Source organism: Dipodomys merriami, unplaced genomic scaffold, assembly GCF_024711535.1.
Source record: "Dipodomys merriami isolate MVZ:Mamm:240054 unplaced genomic scaffold, mDipMer1.0.p SCAF_116, whole genome shotgun sequence".
NCBI classification, from domain to species: Eukaryota; Metazoa; Chordata; class Mammalia; order Rodentia; family Heteromyidae; genus Dipodomys; species Dipodomys merriami.
The window spans coordinates 190117-212057 of NW_027202449.1; the positions used below are offsets into that span (position 1 = coordinate 190117).

Here is a 21941-nt window from a genome sequence, read left to right on the forward strand (position 1 = left end):
GGCACGGACTACTGGGCTCGTCTTTACTTTGCGAAAGCAGACGCTTTGAGATGTGGGGCCCCCAGGGTCTACATCCTTCTGGGCTCCCAGCCCACGCTGGTGGGCGCATGTGAGTAGGAAGGGTGAGAGCTGTAGTCTGGGAGCAGGGGGCATCTGTGCTGGACTCTGCCAGCTGGGTGGGGGTAGGAAGACTGCCCATCCCGTCCTGCCCAGGAAATCGGCCGGCTGTGACATGAGTGAAGAGGGGCGTTCCTGGGGACGTCCGTGGCACCTTCAGGACAGGGCAGGTCTCCAAATCCCTGGGCCGGCCCCGGGGTCTGGGTCAGGAGAGGAAGCCCACCCAGTCCTTCCTCTGCTCTAGATCTTTGGACACAGCTGTGGAGACGCAGGCTAGAGCTAGCTGGAGAGGAGAGGAAGGATGCGGAAAGACAGCATTCACAGAATGACGGCAGCCCTGGCCCCGAGGAGGTGGAGGGGCCAGGGAAGACTGGGCAGGTGGCCGCCGAGCAGACCCACAGAGGGGCGCAGGGTCAGCGTGGCTGCTGCCCAGCAGAGAACAGCAGGGCCAGCACAGGCCAGGGACACGAGCCGCAGGAGGCCAGAGGCTTTGGAGGCCAGATGGGCACGTGGGCTTTAACTCCTGGAACAAGTTTGGCCTCTCTGTCCCACAGCCCCCAAAAGAAACAGGGGGTGGGGGTCCTCTCTGCCACCGCCTGTTCCCCAGAACGTGGCGGCTGCACAGTCCGCCCACCGCCACAGTGACGGCCTCCGGGGCCGAGGCAGGGTCTGTAGTTTGGGGTTGCCGGCCAGGTTAGGGGGCATTTGGGGTCTGCCCCTCCCGACTGTCCCCTCTGCCCTTCCACCCCCAGAGCTGCTGGAACTGCGGGCGCAAGGCCAGCGAGACCTGCAGCGGCTGCAACGCGGCCCGCTACTGCGGCTCCTTCTGCCAGCACAAGGACTGGGAGAAGCACCACCACGTGTGCGGCCAGAGCCTCCAGGGCCCCGCGGCCGCCGTGGCCGACCCCCTGCCCGGACAGCCCGACGCCACCGCCAGCCCCAGCGAGGCCGGCTCCGCCGGACCCTCCCGCCCCTGCTCCCCGGGCCTGCCCGGACCGCTGGACGCCGCCGTGCCCCGCTGACCCCCGGCCCTGCTGGCCCACGAGCCCCAGCCCCGGCCGGCGGACGCTGTGCCCTGCTGCCTGCCCGGCCCCGCAGAGCCTGGGCTGAAGCCACTGCTGCTACTGCTTCTCTCCAAAAGAAAACACAGACCCAACACCACTGCATCCCTGCAGCCTCCTCAGCTGCCTGACGGCTCACCACGACCACCACCTCTTCCCCAGCGTCCGGGAAACTGCCACGGGGGAGGGGAGGGGCCGCCAGCCTCAGGGGGCGGCGGGGAGGCGAAGCACCCGCAGCGTGGCCGGCTCTGCCCCTGTCCTGTCTCCCTCTGCCCCCGTCTCTGTCCTCTCTCTCTCTCTCTCTCTCTCTCTCTCTCTCTCTCTCTCTCTCTCTCTCTCTCTCTCTCTCTCTCCTGTCTTTTGACTTTTACGTACGTTCTCTATCATGGAAAAAGTCTACGTGTTGGCTAGTTTTCGGTGAAGAACTTCTGTGGGTCTTGTTTCGTTGGCTTAAGCGCTACTTCAAAATGGACACAGAAGACTGAGGAGTTCTCCCCTTCCTTATTAAAAGGGAAAAAGAAGCTGTGATTTCACAGCCCCGTCCTGACCGCCGTCCCCGGACACCCCGAGGGCCGTGGTGATCGGCGGGGGCTGTGAGGAAGACTTCGGTTTCTGACTCGAGAAGCATTTTTGGTGTCAGGTGTTTTGTTTTGTTTTTCCTTTCATGTCAGACTCTTTGGCTTTAAGTAAAAATCCAAAAAGTTTTTTTTAAAGAAAAAAAAAAGCAAAGGAAACCTACCTGTAAACTACCTTACTAGCTAGCCCGCCAAGGATGCCGCCACACCTCTGCTCCGAAGAGTCCAAAAAGCAACACAGGAAGTCAAAATCCAAAAGTTTTTCTCACTGCCAAAGTATTTTTTTCACTGTTTTACTCCCTCTTGGGTTTGTTTGGATGTTGGTCTTTTTCATTTGGGCCTTGATTTTGTTTGGGGGTGTTGGGATGTTGGGGTTAGGGGGCGTGGCTCCAGGAGACGCAGCCTTTGGTGTCCTTCAGCCCCTGGGCGCTGCCCAGGCTGGGCGGAGGCGGCGAGGTGCTGCCCGTGAGTTCCAAGGCCTCCCTCCGTTGCCCTGTGCACCCTGGGTCCGAGGGAACTCGCCTCCGTCCGTCGGTCCATCTGCCCATCCGTCCTCACTCCCTGTGACTTTTTATAATTCACCTTCCCACTTGTGAGAACACGGAAGTGCTAAAGTGTTCTTCCCCGAGAGCATACTTCCGAAACGAAGCCGTGGCAACCTTTTGGGTTGAATCCTGACTGCTTTTCAAGGCGCGAGGAGCTCGCCGCCGCCCTGAGAGTCCGCGCCCAGTGCTCCCTGCTCTACCTCTACTCGCCACGCCCCACCCTACCTCTCAGCCCGTCACGACCCACCCCGTGTCTCCATGAGCTCCTCTCCTTCCTCCCTAGCTTTCACAGAAAAAAACAAAAAACAAAAACAAAACAGCCTCGGAGGCAGCTGGCCCGGACCTCACCGTGGAGATGTCCACGCAGCCCTGTGTGACCCCGCATCCGTGTGACCCCCCCATCTGTGCTCCCAGTCCTCAGGGCGATGGGTGATACTTTTCTGTCAGATATTTTGGTTAGACGTTTTCCCCCACACACTCCATTTCTTGCCCACCTTGCCCTCCATCCACTTGACTCCCTCCATGATTCAGGAAGAACTGAAGGAAGGAGAGTCACGCCTGTCACAAATGGAAGAGCCAACACCAGACCACTTGCGTGCATTCTCTAGAAAGCTCCGTGACAACAGTGCAATAAGGGTGGTCAGCTACTGAACTGGGTCCAGAGGCCCCACCAGAGCCAGGAGTCATAATGTGAATGTAAATAGTCTCTGCAGAGGTCCAAAAGACGGTATCCGTGGTGATGATGGTGGTGGTGGTGATGATGATGACTCTGAAGAGATGTTTGCCAAATAAAAACAAAATGAGAGAAACCACACAAGTATGTGAAATGTAGGAAATAAATTTTCAAAGGAATCTGACCCATGGCCCCGCTTCCGGGGCGACCGGCGTTTCTTCACAGCTACGAAACCCGTTCTTTGGATGTTGCAAGAAAGGGTCCCATCAGGTACCCCAGACCAGTGCCAGCACTGAGGCTGACAGCAGCGACCGCGTGACTCCCAAGGCCGAGATAGATCTCGCCTCTCCTCCTGCACCCAGGCCCCTCCGCCAGCAGAAGTTTGTTTTTGTGAGTTTCAGAAAAGCCAAGACTGGTGTGGGATTTGGGCTTGGGTTAGATACGGGCGCCAGTCCAGTCGGTTCTTTCCGGTTGGTCGATCTCCCAAAGCACAGAGCCCGTGGAGCCGTGGCGTCGCACGGTCCTGCCCGTGGGCCGGCTGCAGCCTTCTGGGCCCCTCTGGATGGACAGGGAAATGGCTGTGATTGTAGGGCCCCGGCGCCACCGTGCCATGGGAAAATAAAGCCAGGCCCTTGGAGGCTGTTGGTGCTGGTGCGCCCTGGTCTCTGGTGATGCTCCAGGTTGGCCTGAGGAGCCCCGGGCAGCCTTCCTGAAGACGTGCGCTCCGGGGTGGGGCGGCCAGGCCAGGGGACCTCAGCGTGCAGAGCCAGCCGTCCCCTCCTTCACGGCGTCCTCCTGACCCTTTGTTCACGGCGTCCCTCCGGAGGCCAGCAGGCCCACCTGGTCATCCCAGCTTCCAGGGGCCGTAAAGCTGGGGTGGGGCAGATCCTGCCCGCTACCGGGGAGGGCCTGCCCCCTGAGACGGTTCTGCCATTCCGCAGGTCCGCTGTGCGTGAGGACTCTCAGCCCGTGGGTCAGGGAAACGGTGCAGGGGTGGCCGGAGCCAGGACACAGAGCCCAGTGCCCATGGCAGCCAGTGGGGGGGAGGGAGTACCTGTGGGCAGGAGGCAGGTGCGAAGGGAGGCTCCAGGGCCCGTGATGCTCTGGGTTAGAGCAGAGCTAAACACAGGACCCCCGGCTTTGGGGAGGGGCACGGCTGGGCTCTCGGGGGTGGGAGCTGTCCCACAGATGGCCGTGGCTGCCCGGCACCCAAGGTGCCAGCCTGCGGTTGGATGAGGAAGCCTCGGCCTTCCTCATGACGCAGAGCGGGAGCCTCCACGCAGGAGGGGCTGCGCACCCCTAAATCCCACCAGACAGCAGTGGCACCCCTGCCTGTGAGGCCAAAACTCAGACAGGAAGCAAAGCAGCACAGGCAGGCGGCAGCCGGCGTCCCGAGCCCGGGGCCCGGCCCAGGGACCACTACAGAACAGACGGCTGACATGCCGGCCCAGGCCCTCCTCCTCACCCCTCCTCACCCCTGGCGCCAGGCCCCTGGTGGTGTCCTGGGGGCCACCCACCGGAGGACGCCCTCCAGGCCAGTCCCCGACCCACACAGGCGAGACCGGTGGCTCCCACTCCACGTGTGGTTGCAGGACAGCCTGGGCCCACCGCAGCCCCCTGCCCCACTGCCGGCGGGCAAGAGCCAGCCCCCCCCGGGGGGCACAAGAGGAGCCAGCCAGCAGGGACTGCGGGAGACGCCTGCGAGGGGTCAGGTGGACGGGGCAGCTGGAGGGCTGGGCGGCAGGGGTCAGGCCAGGATCCAAACTGTTCACCGGCCAGCGTTTCCAAATAGATCCTCAAGTTGGCACCAGAACTCCCATCTGGGCCCCCAGCTTCCACTGTGGACTGACGCCTCCATGCGTTCACCTCTGACTATCTGCCGTCAGTCCCCACTTGACTGCCCAGCTGCCCGGCCGCCTCCCGCCACGCCCCAGCCTGCCTCCATCGCTCCGCCCATCCCCCTGTACACCTGCCTCCCTCCACCTCCCATCCATCCACCCACTGTCCAGCCCTCGTCCATCTGTCCACTCATCACTCCAGCCTGACTCTCCTCACCCCTCAGCATGTTCCTCTCGAGTCTGTGTCTGCACGGCCACTCTTGGATCAATCTCCGCTACTGTCTCTCCATCCACAGTACCCAGTGGCACCTCCAGTTTCCTCAGTGTACCAAAGCTGGGGACGACTAAAGTCCTCCCGCTGGCCGACTCCACTTGACCTGGGCTGACCAAGGCTGTGCTCAGGGGCCCTCCAAGGAGGCAGAAGCTCCTCTGAGCCCCCTGCCCCCCCCCCCGGCACCTCCGGGAAGCCCCTCTGAGCCCCCTGCCCCCCCGGCACCTCCGGGAAGCCCCTCTGAGCCCCCTGCCCCCCCCCGGCACCTCCGGGGGCAGGGGCTCCTGCGGGCATGGAGCTTCTGCGGCAGCTGTAGGCAGCTTGGATCTGTGGCCCGGACCGGTGGCCAGTCCGGACCTGCTGGAGAGATCAGCAGGGCACATGGGTATGCTGGGAGGTTGTCCACACACGGTCCCAGGGCTCTGCGAAGGAGGCATTTAGGTGGCCACAGCCCGCAGGCGGAGGTGCCCAAGAGTGGGCAAACCCGGACTGGCCTCGCATTCTAGAGGCCTGCCCCCAAGCCCAAGATGTGGGTGCGTCTCTGTTGTCTTTGCCAGGGTCCCAGATGGCTCAGAGTCGGTTCTTCTGATCTGCCCCTGCTGAGTTCCGCCGACCCCGGTGAGTAGTCCTCAGGACCCAGCCACAGGCTCCTCTGCCCAGTTCTGCCCATCCTGGCCTCCTTCCTGCCCTGCCCTGCCCCGCAGCTCTGGCCTGTGGACCTGTGGGCCCGTGCTGGCAGGAGAGGAAGTGGGGCAGACTGACTTGAGGAGCCGCTCTGCTCCTCCAGACCGGCAGCTGGCAGCAAGGCCTGGCTCAGCCCGCGTGGGGACAGTGGCCCGCACAGGCTCCCAAGCTCCAGAAAACTCCACTGTGCCTGCTTTTTTTGTTCCAATTCAGCAGCCCCTGGCATTGTGACCCAGAGACCTAGAAAACAGGGCGATCGGCATCAGACTAAGAGTACAGCCTAGTCTCTACATGACTGAAAAGAGGGCATCAGCGTCCAGCTCCTACCCGGGGGGAACCCAGCCGGCCTCCAGCCCACCAGCCCCATCCGTGGCAGGCCGGCGCCAGCCCCGGGGCGCAGCCACGCACGGCCTGCTGGGAACAGACGGCTCGCTGCCTCTGCTGCTGCTTTCCTCATTTCCTCAAAGGAGCTGGACTGAGTGTTTGCTGGGCTGTTTTCTTCCTAAGAAGCTGTGCCCCACAGTCCCGGTTCTCCGTGGGTGCTGTAGCATGCCCCCCCACACTGTCCTGTACATGTGTCCTGCGGCACTGTGAGTCCCGGTGTCCAGGTCAACTGCGTCTGTGTAATAAAGGAGCATTTGGTACCACGTGGCCCGGCCTCTCCTTGGACACATTCACCCACACTCCGGGGCTTTCTCAGTGCTCAGCAAGAGACAGTTGCTCGCCAGGGGCTGAGAGCAAGGGTGGACATCTGATGGGAAGGAGGCAGGGCCAGGACGGGAGGGGGAAGGGCCACCACCCTGGCCACAGCAGTTTTCGGTCCTCGGGAGAGCCATGCAGGGGCTTCAAGCAACCCTGGACCCCAGGGACCTCCCTGAAGGCTTCCAGGGCCAGGCCAGCGGTGGCCCTGCCTGCGGGGCATCCCACCCGAGGGGACCTGAGGGCATACGGAGGCCCCGTGGGACCCAGAGGGCCAGAGGGGACACAGCAGAAGAGCCTGGAGAGAAGGCCTATCCCGAACCAAAAGCCTGGCCCAGGGCTCCGGGGGTGCTGGTGGCTGCCTGGAGGAGGGGGCTGCGGTCAGTCCTCAGAAGGCTCGGGACAGATGTATTTGAAGGCATCGTGGAGAAAGCCAGCATGGAGCCGCTGGGTCCCCAGCACCCCCGGGGGTGTGCGGCGTGACTTGATGTCTCCACCGCAGATGCTGAGCTCAGAGCAAGGCGGCCAGGGCCGGGCCACGCCGGTCTGAGCATCCTGCCTCCCACAAGGAGGAAGAGGGCGGTCGGCCCCCACACCCTCCACTCCAGGACCCGCCCCACCTCCAACACGCCAGGAGAACAGCAGCAGTTGTGCAGCGTCCTGGACCAACGCGCCCAGACTCAGCACCGATGCCTTCCTGAGAAGACTGGATGAGTCCCTGCCCCAGGGACAGCAAGGCCCAGACACGGTAGCCACCCAGTGGGGGGATCCGCCTCAGAGGACCCTGGAGGCGGCCACCCAGAGCACAGAGCCTGAGGTCCTGCATACAGAAGCGGGCGCAGCTGTGGGGGGCTGGGGGCCAGTTCCCGTCAGACCCCGTGACCACACGCCGAAGTCCTTCCCTCATGGACCCCAGCATGGAGCTAAGAACAGGGTGGGCAGCCAGGCATGGTGTGGGCAGCCAGGTTGTGGTGTGAGCAGCCAGGCTGTGGTGTGAGCAGCCAGGCATGGTGTGGGCAGCCAGGCATGGTGTGAGCAGCCAGGCATGGTGTGGGCAGCCAGGCTGTGGTGTGGTCTCCAGGCTGTGGTGTGGGCAGCCAGGCTGTGGTGTGAGCAGCCAGGCTGTGGTGTGGTCTCCAGGCTGTGGTGTGGGCAGCCAGGCTGTGGTGTGGGCAGCCAGGCTGTGGTGTGGTCTCCAGGCTGTGGTGTGGGCAGCCAGGCTGTGGTGTGAGCAGCCAGGCTGTGGTGTGGTCTCCAGGCTGTGGTGTGAGCAGCCAGGCTGTGGTGTGGTCTCCAGGCTGTGGTGTGAGCAGCCAGGCTGTGGTGTGAGCAGCCAGGCTGTGGTGTGAGCAGCCAGGCTGTGGTGTGGTCTCCAGGCTGTGGTGTGGTCTCCAGGCTGTGGTGTGGTCTCCAGGCTGTGGTGTGGGCAGCCAGGCTGTGGTGTGGGCAGCCAGGCTGTGGTGTGGTCTCCAGGCTGTGGTGTGGTGTCCAGGCTGTGGTGTGGGCAGCCAGGCTGTGGTGTGGTCTCCAGGCTGTGGTGTGAGCAGCCAGGCTGTGGTGTGAGCAGCCAGGCATGGTGTGGGCAGCCAGGCTGTGGTGTGGTCTCCAGGCTGTGGTGTGAGCAGCCAGGCTGTGGTGTGAGCAGCCAGGCTGTGGTGTGAGCAGCCAGGCTGTGGTGTGGTCTCCAGGCTGTGGTGTGAGCAGCCAGGCTGTGGTGTGAGCAGCCAGGCTGTGGTGTGGTCTCCAGGCTGTGGTGTGAGCAGCCAGGCTGTGGTGTGGTCTCCAGGCTGTGGTGTGAGCAGCCAGGCTGTGGTGTGGTCTCCAGGCTGTGGTGTGAGCAGCCAGGCTGTGGTGTGAGCAGCCAGGCTGTGGTGTGGGCAGCCAGGCTGTGGTGTGAGCAGCCAGGCTGTGGTGTGGGCAGCCAGGCTGTGGTGTGAACAGGTGTGGGCAGCCAGGCTGTGGTGTGGGCAGCCAGGCTGTGGTGTGAGCAGCCAGGCTGTGGTGTGAGCAGCCAGGCTGTGGTGTGGGCAGCCAGGCTGTGGTATGGTCTCCAGGCTGTGGTGTGAGCAGCCAGGCTGTGGTGTGGTCTCCAGGCTGTGGTGTGAGCAGCCAGGCTGTGGTGTGGGCAGCCAGGCTGTGGTGTGGGCAGCCAGGCTGTGGTGTGAGCAGCCAGGCTGTGGTGTGGGCAGCCAGGCTGTGGTGTGGGCAGCCAGGCTGTGGTGTGAGCAGCCAGGCTGTGGTGTGAGCAGCCAGGCTGTGGTGTGGTCTCCAGGCTGTGGTGTGAGCAGCCAGGCTGTGGTGTGGGCAGCCAAGCTGGGGACAGAGGCTCATGGCCTCCCTGGAGGGCAGCAGGCCTCATCTCCTCACCTCTGTGCCCAGCCAGCTCTAGTGCAGGGAGCAGCTCCTGCAGGTGTCCACTGCTAGCCTGGGCTCCCGGGGAGAGGTGTGGGGGCAGTCACAGCAACCGTGACTGCAGGTCTGGGCCAGGCAGGGGCGCCAGAGGGCCCCTATGGAGCTCTGGGGACGTCAGTGGAGGAGGGACATGTGCACATCTGGCCCTGGCACCTAATAGGGAATCAGTGGCACAGCCAGTTAGACTAAGGAGACGTGAGGCTGCAAAGTTCCAAGTGGACCACTGTGGAGGAGGGAGGGCCCTGGACGAGGAGGGAGGGGCCCTGGAGGAGGAGGGAGGGGCCCTGGAGGAGGGAGGGAGGGGCACTGGAGGAGGAGGGAGGGCCCTGGAGGAGGAGGGAGGGCCCTGGAGGAGGAGGGAGGGGCCCTGGAGGAGGAGGGAGGGGCCCGGGAGGAGGAGGGAGGGGCCCTGGAGGAGGGAGGGAGGGGCACTGGAGGAGGAGGGAGGGCCCTGGAGGAGGAGGGAGGGCCCTGGAGGAGGAGGGAGGGGCCCTGGAGGAGGAGGGAGGGGCCCTGGAGGAGGAGGGAGGGGCCCGGGAGGAGGAGGGAGGGGCCCAGGAGGAGGAGGGAGGGGCCCTGGAGGAGGAGGGAGGGGCACTGGAGGAGGAGGGAGGGGCCCTGGAGGAGGGAGGGAGGGCCCTGGAGGAGGAGGGAGGGGCCCTGGAGGAGGAGGGAGGGGCACTGGAGGAGGAGGGAGGGGCCCGGGAGGAGGAGGGAGGGGCCCAGGAGGAGGAGGGAGGGGCCCTGGAGGAGGAGGGAGGGGCACTGGAGGAGGAGGGAGGGCCCTGGAGGAGGAGGGAGGGGCACTGGAGGAGGAGGGAGGGGCCCGGGAGGAGGAGGGAGGGGCCCGGGAGGAGGAGGGAGGGGCCCTGGAGGAGGAGGGAGGGCCCTGGAGGAGGAGGGAGGGCCCTGGAGGAGGAGGGAGGGGCACTGGAGGAGGAGGGAGGGCCCTAGAGGAGGAGGGAGGGGCACTGGAGGAGGAGGGAGGGCCCTGGAGGAGGAGGGAGGGCCCTGGAGGAGGAGGGAGGGGCCCTGGAGGAGGAGGGAGGGCCCTGGAGGAGGAGGGAGGGGCCCTGGAGGAGGAGGGAGGGCCCTGGAGGAGGAGGGAGGGGCCCTGGAGGAGGAGAGAGGGGCCCTGGAGGAGGGAGGGCCCTGGAGGAGGGAGGGGCCACTGGAGGAGGAGGGAGGGCCCTGGAGGAGGAGGGAGGGGCACTGGAGGAGGAGGGAGGGGCCCGGGAGGAGGAGGGAGAGGCCCTGGAGGAGGGAGGGGCCACTGGAGGAGGAGGGAGGGCCCTGGAGGAGGAGGGAGGGCACTGGAGGAGGAAGGAGGGGCACTGGAGGAGGAGGGAGGGCCCTGGAGGAGGGAGGGCCCTGGAGGAGGGAGGGAGGGCACTGGAGGAGGGAGGGAGGGCCCTGGAGGAGGAGGGGGGCCCTGGAGGAGGAGGGAGGGCCCTGGAGGAGGAGGGAGGGCCCTGGAGGAGGAGGGAAGGCCCTGGAGGAGGGAGGGGCCCTGGAGGAGGGAGGGGCCCTGGAGTGAGGGACCATTCAAGGAGAGAGGGGCACTGGAGGAGGAGGGAGGGCCCTGGAGGAGGGAGGGCCCTGGAGGAGGGAGGGGCCCTGGAGGAGGAGGGAGGGCCCTGGAGGAGGCCAAGCCCTGGCTGCCCCCTTATGAAGCAGGCCCGGGCAGCCCTGTGGCTGGGGCCTGCGGTCTGGGGACAGGCGTGCCCCAGGGCACGTTCAGCACACAGCCCAGCTGGTGGGTGGCCGGGCCCTCCCTTCGCCCTCCCTCTGAGCAGGGGAGGGCTCACAACCTCTGACCCTCAGCCCGGGAAAGCCAAGTTAGGCAGGAGCAGCCAGCTGGGAAGGCCTCCCTAAGTGCTGGAGTGGGCGCACCTGGCCCGGCGGACGGCTGGAGACAGGCCGGCGGCGTGGGCTGCGTGGTGCCGAGGCCGGCCAGGACCCGTCGTTCACCCATGTGGCCTTTCCTGAGCTCTGCGCTCTTCCCGCCTCCCACAGAGGCCTGGCTTCAGACCGTGTCCTTGGACCCCGTGGCCCAGGGCTGGGGGGCCTGGGGTGGAGCCAGGAAGACCCCTCCAGGCCCCAGGCGAGGGGCTGGAAGAGCTGAGGAAGACGAAGACGATGAAGGCTTCTCCCTGTCTCTTTTGGAGCTGGCGGACCTGGCCCAGGGCCCTGTACCTGACGGGGTAGCCGTGGGGTGTGGGTGTGGACGTGGGGCGCGGGCCGGGGCCAGGGCCGGGTGGGGATTGCTGGCGGCTCCTCCTGCCTGGCCCCGTGAGGGAGCTGGGTGCGAGCAGGGGCGTTTGCCCAGCCTGAGCGCCGCAGGAGGAGCGTGCCTAGTCCAGAGAGAAGGTGGCTCCCTGGGGCTGAGTCGCCTGCCAGGCCGGCGGAGGGCTCACCTTGGGGCCGGCTGGCAGGAGCCAGAAGCCTGAGCCCACACTGGTCTGGAGCAGGCTGAGGAGCCACCAGAACCGCTCTGCTCTCAGGAAGACGCCAGAGAGGAGGGTCTCAGAGCCTGGAGGCGGCTGAGCCCCAAAGCCACAGGTAGGAAGCTGGGGGCCCCTATGGGCCTTGGGTGGCTTCCCATTCTGCCCACCCCAGGTGTCGGATTCATAGCTGAGGCTGTGCCCCCCAGGGTGGGGCGAGGAACCGGCTTCCCCCATGGAGGTCTGACCGCGAGGCCCTCCCTCTGCAGGACACCCCTTCCCGGAGCTCCCCAAGGAGAAGGTGGAGGCTGACCACAGATCCATCTTTGTGGGCAACGTGAGTGGGGGGGCGGGCAGGCGATCCCATCCTAACAGGCCCGGACACTCAGGCCCCTCCGCTGGACGGGCTGGCCGTCCACCCCAGGACCCCCTGCATGGACACACGGAGCCGGCCCTGTTCCTCATAGTGGTCAGATGAGCAGGAGTCTCTCTGTGCTGCAGACAGAAGTCCCTCCAGGCCCGTGGAGAGCTGGGCGTGCAGCAACCGTGGGCCTGTGTGGGCCTGCTGGCTGCGTGCCGGCTTTCACGTGAGAGTTCCTACTTTGTGATGCTGGGGGTGGGACTGGGGTGGGACTGGGGAGGGAGGGGGAGGAGGGGGGGTCGGATGATGGTGGGACTGGGGTGGGACTGGGGTGGGGGGGGACTGGGAGTGGGACAGGGGGAGGGATGGGGAGGAGGGTGGGGGGTGGGAGTGGGGAGGGAGGGGGAGGGGGAGGGGGGTGGGACCGGGGGTGGGACCGGAGGTGGGATGAGGGTGGGACTAGGGGTAGGACTGGCGTGGGACTGGGGTGGGACTGGGGCTTGAACTTGGGGCCTCATGCTTGCTGGGCAAGCCTTCCACCACTTGAGTTACATCCCAACCCTTTTCTGCCTAATTTTCAGGATCGGGTCTTGATTATTTTTCCCTGGGGGGTGACCTCAGACCAGGATCCTTTTACTCTTGCATATAGGCATGTACCACCTGGCTTGACAAGATTTACGTGTGTGCGCGTGCATGCACACCCACACGTGCACGCACAGCTGCCCTGAGGCTTGAACTCGGGGCCTGAATGCTGTCCTTGAGCTTTTTCTGTTTTTTCTTCTCAAGGCTAGCATTCTACTACTTGAGCCACAGCTCCACTTCTGGCTGTTTTTGGTAGAGATCAGTCGCAGACTTTCCTGCCCAGGCTGGCTTTGAACTGTGATCCCTCAGATCTCAGCCTCCTGGGTAGCTGGGACTACAGGCGTGAGCCACCTCACTCAGCAAGATGTTTTACTTTTATGCGGCCATGTGCACCTTGCACAAGCCAGGACGCATGGACACACACCCTGTGCAGGAGGCAGTGCACCAGGCCATTCCCTGCCACAGGCTCATCCTTGCCCCCCCCCCCCCCGCTATGCCATGACACTCCTGCAAAGCCCCGGCGAGTACACACAGGACAGCGCCGTGCCTGTGTGCACAGCCCAGCGGTGCGCAGCGCAATGCCCGTCTGTGAACAGGTGGACTACGGGAGTACAGCCCAGGAGCTGGAGAGCTACTTCAACCAGTGCGGGGAGATTCATCGCATCACCATCCTGTGTGACAGGTTCTCAGGGCACCCCAAGGGGTCAGTATGGGCTGTGGGCAGCGTGGGCAGAGCCCAGGGGAAGTGTGGGCAGTGCGGGCAGAGCCCAGGGGAAGTGTGGGCAGCATGGACAGTGTGGGCAGCGTGGGCAGTGTGGGCAGCATGGGCAGTGTGGGCAATGTGGGCAGCATGGCAGTGGGCAGTGTGGGCAGCGTGGGCAGTGTGGACAGTGGGCAGCATGGCAGTGGGCAGTGTGGGCAGCATGGCAGTGGGCAGTGTGGGCAGCGCGGGCAGTGGGCAGTGTGGGCAGCATGGCAGTGGGCAGCATGGCAGTGGGCAGTGTGGGCAGCGTGGGCAGTGTGGGCAGCGTGGGCAGTGTGGGCAGTGTGGGCAGCATGGGCAGTGTGGGCAGCATGGCAGTGTGGGCAGCATGGCAGTGTGGGCAGCATGGGCAGTGTGGGCAGCATGGCAGTGTGGGCAGTGTGGGCAGTGCCCAGTGGACAGTGTGGGCAGTGTGGGCAGCATGGCAGTGGGCAGTGTGGGCAGCGTGGGCAGTGTGGGCAGCGTGGGCAGTGTGGGCAGTGTGGACAGTGGGCAGCATGGCAGTGGGCATGTGGGCAGCGCGGGCAGTGGGCAGTGTGGGCAGCATGGCAGTGGGCAATGTGGACAGCACGGGCAGCACGGGCAGCGCCCAGTGGGCAGACGGGGCCTGGGCTCTCATCCTGGACCCCACCGCCCCCAGCTATGCCTACATAGAGTTTGCCTCCCAGAGCTCTGCCCAGGCCGCAGTGGAGCTGAACCAGAGGACCTTCCGAGGACGCGTCATCAAGGTGTGTCCCGCCTATCCCCAGCTTGTGGGCCACCCTGGGTGCCGAGCCCTCTGCGCAATACCCCTCGGTGACTGAACGTGGCAGGCCACCTGCCTCGGGACGCCCCGCCTCCCCGCCCGGCCCCTCTCTGCTCCTGGGGCCTGTGCTGGGCAGGGCAGGCAGAGGCAGGACCTGGCTGGTGCCTGGGTAGGTCATGCGCCCCAGCTGTGTCCGGGCAGTGGCAGAGGGACAGTTGGGGCCTCAGTGGTGATGGAGAGGTGGCGAAGCTCAAGCCTGGGGGCCAGCCTGGCCCAGACTCGAGGCTGCTCCAGAGAGGCGGCCGGGAGGGGCTGGTGAACAGGCTTGGCGGCCAATGGGGCCTTTTTCCAGGTACTGCCCAAGAGGACCAACTTCCCCGGGATCAGCTCCACAGACCGTGGAGGACTGTGGGCACGTCGGGGCTCCAGGGCCGTGCCCTGCCCTCAGAGCCCCCCACGAAGGCCTCCACCCAGAGCGCAGCGGGGACTCAGGCAGGGCCGGTAAGTGGCTAGGCAGGGGCGGGGGGGGAGGGGGGCGGAGGCAAGCAAGCCTGGCCCTGATGGGGGCTCAGGGCCGCGGTCCGCACTAGCTCCAGAGCCATGGCAACCAGGCCCTCAGGCAGGGCCCAGTCAGTACCCCAAAGGCTCCCAGCTGGGGTGCATCCCACACGGGTCCCCAGAGTCCTCGCAGAGTCCTCGCAGGGGTGGCTTTGCAGCTGGCTCCCGCGGCCTGCGCGCTCCCAGGCCCCAAGTGCCCTCCCCTTCTGAGGACCCTCCGGAAAGCCACCGCCTGCCTTTGTGCTGGCTCCCTGCACAGGGGTGGAGGAAGACTCTCCCAGAGGTTCAGATCACACTGACGGGCTGGTCAGACGACGAGATCCTAGAGCTGGGTGTGGCGTGATCAGCCGTGCTCCTCAGGGGAGCACTTGTTCCAGGACACGTCTGTGCGTCAGGATGGCCTGTAAGGGCTTTTCGGAGTGGCCTGCACCCCGTGCACACAGCATGGCAAGTGGACCAGGCCTGGGAACTCTGGGTAGGGAAGAGGAGGGAGGGGAGGAAGGGTCAGGCAGGACTGGCACCCTGGACTCCTCAGCTGATTTTAAAGAAAAGTAGAAATGTGTGTGTGTGTCAGCAATAAAGTATCAGTAATTAGAGTATTTTTAAAGATATAGATCTGCTGTCTCCTCCTGACTCATGTTGTCTTTTCTCTGGGTCCACCAAAGAAAGGGTGGACATGTGATATGGCTATGGGTCCCCGCTGTACCCCACGATCCGCTGTGAGCAAAGAGGGCAGCCCCCAACACGCAGCCCACCCTCCAGGTTGGACCCCTGGCCCGTCAGCTCAGGGATGAGTGGCGGAGGCCTCACCCACTTCCGTGTGGGCCCATGGTGGCCCCGGTGAAAGCAGGGACACTCGGCTTCTCCGTGGACGGGGCCATCTGCACTGACTGCGGTCCGGGGCAGAAAGGAGGCTGGGCCAGGCCAGTCCTCCAGGGCACATTTCGCCAAATGAACCACTGACAGAAGCTCACAGCTCCGAGGTGGCCCCTCGCCTCTGCTTACTTCATTCCGTAAGCCCCACGGAGCTGCTGAGCGCTCTCTCAGGCCCTAACCCACACCCTTCCTCCAGCACTGAGACCTGGGACTGGCGCCCACCCTGCTCGGGCCCCCGGGGGGCTGGTCTGCCGTACACCCCAGGGTCACTCAACCTTTGACCTTGAGACAGCACTGCCTTTACTAAGGTGAATGGTGTTCCCCAAAACATAGCTGCCTCACCAGAATCTGAAGGAATACCAGTTCTTTGCAAATGTCTTCGCCTGGCATTAACTGGAGATCTCCAGGTGAGATTGTCCTGGGCTATCTGGGTAGGCTCTAAATCCAATGGCTCAGGCGAGATGGACAGAGACAGGTGGCAAAGGTGTGGACACCCACAGCGGGCAGCAGCCGCAGGACTTCCGGCAAAGCCAGAGCTGGCCCTGCCCCTCATTAAACATCCTTTCTTCAGAGCCGTAGGGATTGCTGCTCTGAGCAGGAGGAAGCTGGTCAGTGGTAGTAGGAAGGCCTCCAAGAACGCACAGCCTGACCTGTGCACAGCCCCAGGAGTCTCTGGTAGTGACCAGATCTGCCCTGCCAGCCACTGCAGCTCCCAGGACTATCTGCCCTGGGGAAATGGAGTGGTCTGGTTGCTTTCTGAGGCTAAGGGTGAGCCTTCCCAAGGCAGGGCCTGCCCTCAGGAGCCCGCGGGCTGCAGGGGCTGAGCTGCGGTCTGGATAACTCCCGTAGCCCAGCAGGGTGTCCCCGAAGCAGAGGGGATGGCCTCTGTTCTGCATGGCTGCCACCGTGCCCTCAGCTGGGCAGGCCCGTCATCAGACCCGCACCATAGAGGGAGCTGCTCTAAGGAGGGCCTGGGGGTCTTTTTTCTCCCTGACTCAGGCTTGCACAGCTGGGATGGGAGCTGAAGCAAGCACCCCCGGAGTGGGAAGGACCCCAGGCTACTGCTCCGTTGTGGGCACAGGAAGCACGGGGTGGGCAGGCAAGCACAGCAGGCAGGGATACACAACAGGTCGCCTAGACCAAGAGCCACAGCTGACCAGGGCTGACTGAGCAGCTGCCAGGCTCAGCTTCGAGGCCCCGCAGGGGTGATGTGCGCAGCACAAAGGCCAGCAGGCGGCAAAGCCCTGCTTTCTAGAGCCTGAGGCCTGGGCCGGCTGCCGCTAACAGGAATCCCACACAGCAGTGGCTCAGGACAGGGCGAATTTTATTTTCTCACAGAGGGCTGGCCACTGGCACAGGCTTCTTGCTTTCTGCTCCATCCTGCGCGTGAATCTCGTCCCCACATCTCAAGAAGGCAGTGTGAGCTCCAGTGGTCACCGCCAAGCAGCAGGCAGGAAGGCAGAGGTGAAGGGCACCTCCTCCCCATCCACAGGGCTTTCCCGCAGGACTCTCCACACACCTCACCCCTGCTGTGCTACAGAAGGAACACGCAGCCTCACCCTGTCTCCAGGAACCCTAGGGAACGGGGAGAGGCAGGCAGCCCGCAGACGGGGTGACCACTCCGGGCAGCTCCACCCAATCCTGCCCCGTCCTCCGACACAAGCATCAGGCTCAGCACTGCTGCTCACTTGCTGTCCTTCTAGGCCCCGCTGCCTGCTCACCAGGGGTAGGCCTGGGGCTTCTCAGGGAAGTTAAAAAATGAGCCTGTGCTCCCTAGAAGGGAAGCAAGTCAGAGCAGCAGACAGCTCCCCTGACGAACCCTGACCAAGCCTTCAGAGACTGCCGGGAGCTGGTGGCTCAGAAGCCAGCATGGAGCAGGGTCACCAATGGACCTGGGTCCAAGGACGGCCCCCATGGCTTGCCATGGTATCAGGTGACCCAAGGGGCACCAGCCCCACCACGGACGCCAGGAAGCAGCTGCTCCCACTGCCCTGGTAACGGGCCGTCCTCTGGACGCCGGCTGCACAGGACTGGGGAAGGCAACCAACTGGGGAGCTCTGGCTTGTCTGCAGGGCCGCAGGGCCCCAGGCCATCTTCTAACCTCCGGGGCCCCTGAGACCAGGAAAAGGCTTGCCCCTGCTCTCTGGGCATTTGGAAACTACTGCAGCTGATCAGATGTGTGGTCTATGAGGCTTTTTTGTTTTGGTTGGTCGTGGGGCTTGAACTCGGCTTGAGTGCTGTCCCTCAGCTCTTCAGCTCAAGGCGAGCGCTCTACCACTTGAGCCACAGCGCCACTTCCAGTTTTCTGGTGGTTTATTGGAGGTAAGAGTTTTACAGCTTTTCCTGCCAGGGCTGGCTTTGAACCGTCCGGTTCCTGGCTCACGAGGCTTTCTTGATTTCACAGCAATTCAGAACTCAGCGTTCTGAAGGTAAGTGCCCTGAATCGCCTCCACCCTGACCCCTGGAGACTTGCTCAGCCAGTGAGAAGACCCAGCAGAGGCCCACGTCCTCTCCCCAGGGCCCTCCCCGGTGCATCCCAGCTCGCACCTAGCCCCGGGCAACCTGCCTCCCGCCCCCCACCCCCATTCCACCGGGAACTGGGTCCTGCTGCATCTGGTCCCTGGAAGGTTATTAGCTTAGTCCTCTGCTAATACAGGACAGAGCAGATCTCAGCTCACAAGGCCTTTAGTGGAGGACCTGGCACAAGGCCACCGCCCGGTGCACCTGTCACACTCAGCAAGAGGAAGGAAGGGATGGCCGGCTCCAAACAGGCGCGTACACGTCCGTCTTCAGCAGCAGAGCCGCCTCTCAGCAGACCTGGATCATCATCGACGTCACCATGTTGTCGAAGGCTCTGCAAAGAGAAACCACTGGCTCAGCAGGACCAGCTCCCATCCCCCACCCCACCCTCCAGGGGCTTCAAGGAAGGAGACCCCACAGACAGCTGGGGTAGGAGCCTGCCGCGCTGGGCACACGGACTCCACCTCTGCAGTGTTGTCAGAGTCCCACCATCTTCCCTGGAGGACCTCCCAGGCCAAGGCCAAAGTGCGTGGGCAGCGTTGTCCTCACCCTACACAGTTCAAGGACACCTGCCTGCTCTCCCCCAGAACAGAGCATTGACCCAAGACGCCAGTGCCCAGCCAGGAAAGGCATGCGGGAAGGAGTCCCTTAGGAATTCCTGGATAGACACACACACACAGAACCCACACTTGCCATGAATTACAGGCATGACTGGTCACATATCAAGTCTACCTGGGGGCTGTTTGAAAGACACCTGTAGTCAAGCATCTGCTCACCACAGAAGGCAGGATAGACAATTGGACCCTTGAGAACTGTCTGCATGTCCCCAGGCATACACAGCCCCCCGCCCCACTACACCCCACATCTGCTGGGTAGATGGGCGTCTGCATGAGCAATGATTTGGTAAAAAGGCCTTGCCACTTTGAAGCTGGGGGGCTGGGGGCTTTCCACACCAGAAGGCTGCAGCCAGGTAAGGAGGGCAGGCCCACCTGGACTGGATGCGGTCGCCAGGGTTGTAGAAGGGGTTGCACATCACATCTGTGTAGGAATTGTGCAGCTTACGGAACATCTGGAACAAAACCCAACAACAGCTAAAATGAACTTGCAAAAAGACCAGTACCAGAATTCTGGCTCCTCAGCATCTTAACACAAAGAAAGGGAAATGGAACCCAGCCACCCATCCAGGAGTGGCCTTCCAATCCCCAGAACGTACGCTACGAATTTCATTGTCCCGAAGGGCTGTGTTGGAGGAATCCACCACCATGACAAACTTCACCTTGGAGTTAGTCACATACCCGTATCTGCATTAGCTGGTTAAGGAGTTTGCTTTGACACAAGGACTCGGTTACAACAAATGACACACATCCCGGTTGAGAGCCTGGGAACCTGGGATCTCTGTGTGCCTCATTCTGGAGAAGCCTGACGCCTTCCAATCCCAGCAAAGGCCCAGGCCAGGACATTCCTTGGGCACTGATTAGTGTTTGCTGCAGGAGCAGAGGAAGCTAAGGCCCAAAATTCACAGGCCCTGTGAACTGACCACCTGCACAGGTCTAAGTGAATGCTGGGCCCTGGCTCACACAGTCAAGTCTTCACAAGTAAGATGAACCTCCTCTGGAGGCCATGTCAGTTGCTCCTGGGTCACTATCAGCATGGACAGCTATATTATTCCCTACAAGAATGTCCTTGAACTCCGTGATCTTGAGCACTTTTTCCAAAGGATTTGCCACGCATTTTGAGTACCTAACAACGATATAGCAAATAAATACATTTATGTATATAAATATTTATAATGAAGTAACAATCATTTATAGTGAAATAAGTGAAACAATCACCCTTGCCCAAAGGTGATGGTCCTGAAACACGAGGAGACATCTTTTTTTTTTTTTTTTGTCGGTTGTGGGGCTTGAACTCCTGGCCTGGGCGCTGTCCCTCAGCTCTTCAGCTCAAGGCGAGCACTCTACCATTTGAGCTACAGCGCCACTTCCGGTTTTCTGGTGGTTTATTGGAGATAGGAGTCTCACGGTCTTTCCTGCCCGGGCTGGCTTTGAACCGCGATCCTCAGATCTTAGCCTCCTGAGTAGCTAGGATTACAGGCATGAGCCACCAGCGCCCGGCGAACACGAGGAGACATCTTACAGGTACAAACTTAGGAGGCCTGGGTCCTCCAGCTTCATTTTTTTCCCAAACTAGTCTTCCAAAAGGTTAGAGGTGTCAGGTACCAGTGGCTTACATCTGTAATCCTAGCTACTCAGGAGGCCGAGATCTAAGGGTCGTGGTTCAAAGCCAGCCCAGGCAGGAAAGTCCGTGAGACTCTGATCTCCAATTAACCACTAGAAAACTGGAAGTGGTGCTGTGGCTCAAGTGGTAGAGCACTTGCCTTACACTGAAGAGCTGAGGGACAGCGCTCAGGCCCAGAGTTCAGGCCTTCATTAGCTTCAGGCCACCCCAGCTGCCCATCCAGTTGAAAACCCTCATGTTTTTCTTTCCAGGAAGGATACACCTTGTAGTCCTCGGTCGGGTACAGTAGGCCCAGGTAGAGCTCCCTCTGGTCTACTAATGCCTTCCCCATGGCAGAGATCTTCTCCTCTATCACATCCAGAGATGTGTGCACCATGTAATGGAACTTCAGCTCATTTTCCATGGGGGTGCTGCGGATGTAGAGAGGATAATTCTGCAAGAAAGAATGGTGATAGCTGAACAGTCCACCCACCCGCAGGTTTCAGCTCTAAAATGCGCCTCTTGAGGTGTGTGCATGGCCAACCAACCATCGCTGGAGAATGCAACGCCTCCAAAATCCCCAGCTTGATTCTCCACGCTGCAGTAGGAACTGCTTTCCACTCAGCAGGCCTATGTGCTGCTTGCAGAAGTGTGAAGACAATTCAGGAAAATGGCTTTGAACACAGCCTGACCACAAACCCTGTCACCTGGTGAGTCACTCGCCAGGGGTCCACTCAGCCTCTCCCTGTGTGCGGGCCATCCTAGCATGGCACCATGATACTGCTTCCTACACACCACGCAAAACACGATCATCTCAAACCCACTCATCTCCAGTTCTGAGGGTCCTGACCCTGGAACGCACAGCTTTTCTTTGGGCTCCATCCCCTCCTAGCTGGACGGTATCTGGTCAACTGACCCACAACAGACGGCCAGACTCAGGAAGGTCCAGCACTGTACCATGGCTGTGGCCACTCCGGACAGCTTTCTGGACGTGGATTAATGGGGACACAACTCCACCATCAGGAAGAGAGCCTGTCGGTGCCAGGAGCAGCACACCCGTGGAAGGCCCTGGCCTCGGGCAGCCTCCCGCGGCCGCGGCCCCCGCGCACCCCGGGGGCTCCCGCAGCAGGCCCTGTCCGAGCACTGAGGCTGGATGGCGGCGTGCAGGCCGGCCGGCCGGGCTGGGGCGGCGGGGAGGCCGCCGGGGCCGCACCGGAGGGCGGAGCGGAGGGAAGGGAGCGGGAGGCAGGCGCGGCCGCCGGCGGGCCAAGCGCGCAGGCCGGGGCCGGGGCCGGGGCGGGGGCCGGAGGGCGGAGGGCCGAGCGCGCAGGCCGGGGCCGGGGCCGGGGCGGGGGCCGGAGGGCCGAGCGCGCAGGCCGGGGCCGGGGCCGGGGCGGGGGCCGGAGGGCGGAGGGCCGAGCGCGCAGGCCGGGGCCGGGGCCGGGGCGGGGGCCGGAGGGCGGAGGGCCGAGCGCGCAGGCCGGGGCCGGGGCCGGGGCCGGAGGGCGGAGGGCGGAGGGCGGAGGGCGGAGGGCGGAGCGCGCCCGGCCCGCCCGGCCCCCCGCGCCCGGCCCGCCCGGCCCCCCGCGCCCGGCCCGCCCGGCCCCCCGCGCCCGGCCCGCCCGGCCCCCCGCGCCCGGCCCGCCCGGCTCCCCGCGCCCGGCCCGCCCCGCTCTCCGGGGGGCCCAGCCCCGGGCGCGGCGTGCAAGGCGGGCAGAGGGGTGGCGAGGGAGCACGCGGCCGCGGCCGACGCCGCAGCCCTCGGGTCGCGGGGGTCGCCGCCCACCCGCGCGAACGCACCTCCTTGGCGATCACCGCGATGCACACCGCCATCTTGGCAGGACGCGCGTCGCGTCATGTGACCCGCTGCCGGCCTCAACCTCACCTCTGGCTGTCATTCAGCCGAGAAGGCTCCGCCTCCCGGGACGCAACCAATCATACCGGGCTCCGGCCGCTCTGGCCCTACCCATCCGGAAGTGTTGGTCACGCCCCTTCCCGCG

The 21941-nt window shown here is 63.6% G+C and overlaps 3 protein-coding genes across 10 annotated transcripts in view; 2 read left to right on the forward strand and 1 right to left on the reverse strand.

The window, feature by feature from the left end:
- The window catches only part of LOC138822822 (protein CBFA2T3-like), a 68064-nt gene extending 61709 nt beyond the window's left edge, over window positions 1-6355 (forward strand). For 2 of the 4 annotated variants that reach the window (XR_011370637.1, XR_011370639.1), the window contains exons 12-13: window positions 870-3361; window positions 5638-6355. Coding sequence is in view for 1 of the 4 variants with exons in the window: in XM_070015753.1 (XP_069871854.1) it covers window positions 870-1139 (270 nt within the window). In the remaining 3 variants the exon portion in view is untranslated. Of the gene's footprint in view, window positions 1-869; window positions 5211-5637 lie in introns of those variants that run through there. The other 2 variants (XR_011370638.1, XM_070015753.1) reach the window with 2 other exon arrangements.
- A 4493-nt stretch (window positions 6356-10848) lies between these two features.
- LOC138822809 (embryonic polyadenylate-binding protein 2-like) lies at window positions 10849-14275 on the forward strand. Its single transcript, XM_070015733.1, has 6 exons — window positions 10849-11079; window positions 11347-11437; window positions 11589-11656; window positions 12859-12965; window positions 13666-13753; window positions 14123-14275. Exons 1-6 carry the CDS (start codon window positions 10849-10851, stop codon window positions 14273-14275), a joined length of 738 nt encoding a protein of 245 aa, XP_069871834.1.
- A 2236-nt stretch (window positions 14276-16511) lies between these two features.
- LOC138822831 (trafficking protein particle complex subunit 2-like protein) lies at window positions 16512-21840 on the reverse strand. 5 transcript variants are annotated; one of them, XM_070015765.1, is made up of 5 exons: window positions 21742-21840; window positions 20223-20395; window positions 18938-19025; window positions 18714-18793; window positions 16512-18058 (listed from the first exon to the last, which is right to left on the reverse strand). In XM_070015765.1, the coding sequence occupies exons 1-5, from the start codon at window positions 21772-21774 to the stop codon at window positions 18013-18015; spliced, it is 420 nt and encodes a 139-aa protein (XP_069871866.1). In that variant the 5' UTR covers window positions 21775-21840; the 3' UTR covers window positions 16512-18012. The 5 variants fall into 5 exon arrangements, with proteins under 5 accessions (XP_069871866.1, XP_069871870.1, XP_069871869.1 ...); XM_070015769.1 differs by having other exon boundaries at window positions 20223-20372; window positions 21742-21800; XM_070015768.1 differs by lacking the exon at window positions 21742-21840 and adding an exon at window positions 20899-20923.
- Between the last annotated feature and the right edge of the window lie 101 nt (window positions 21841-21941).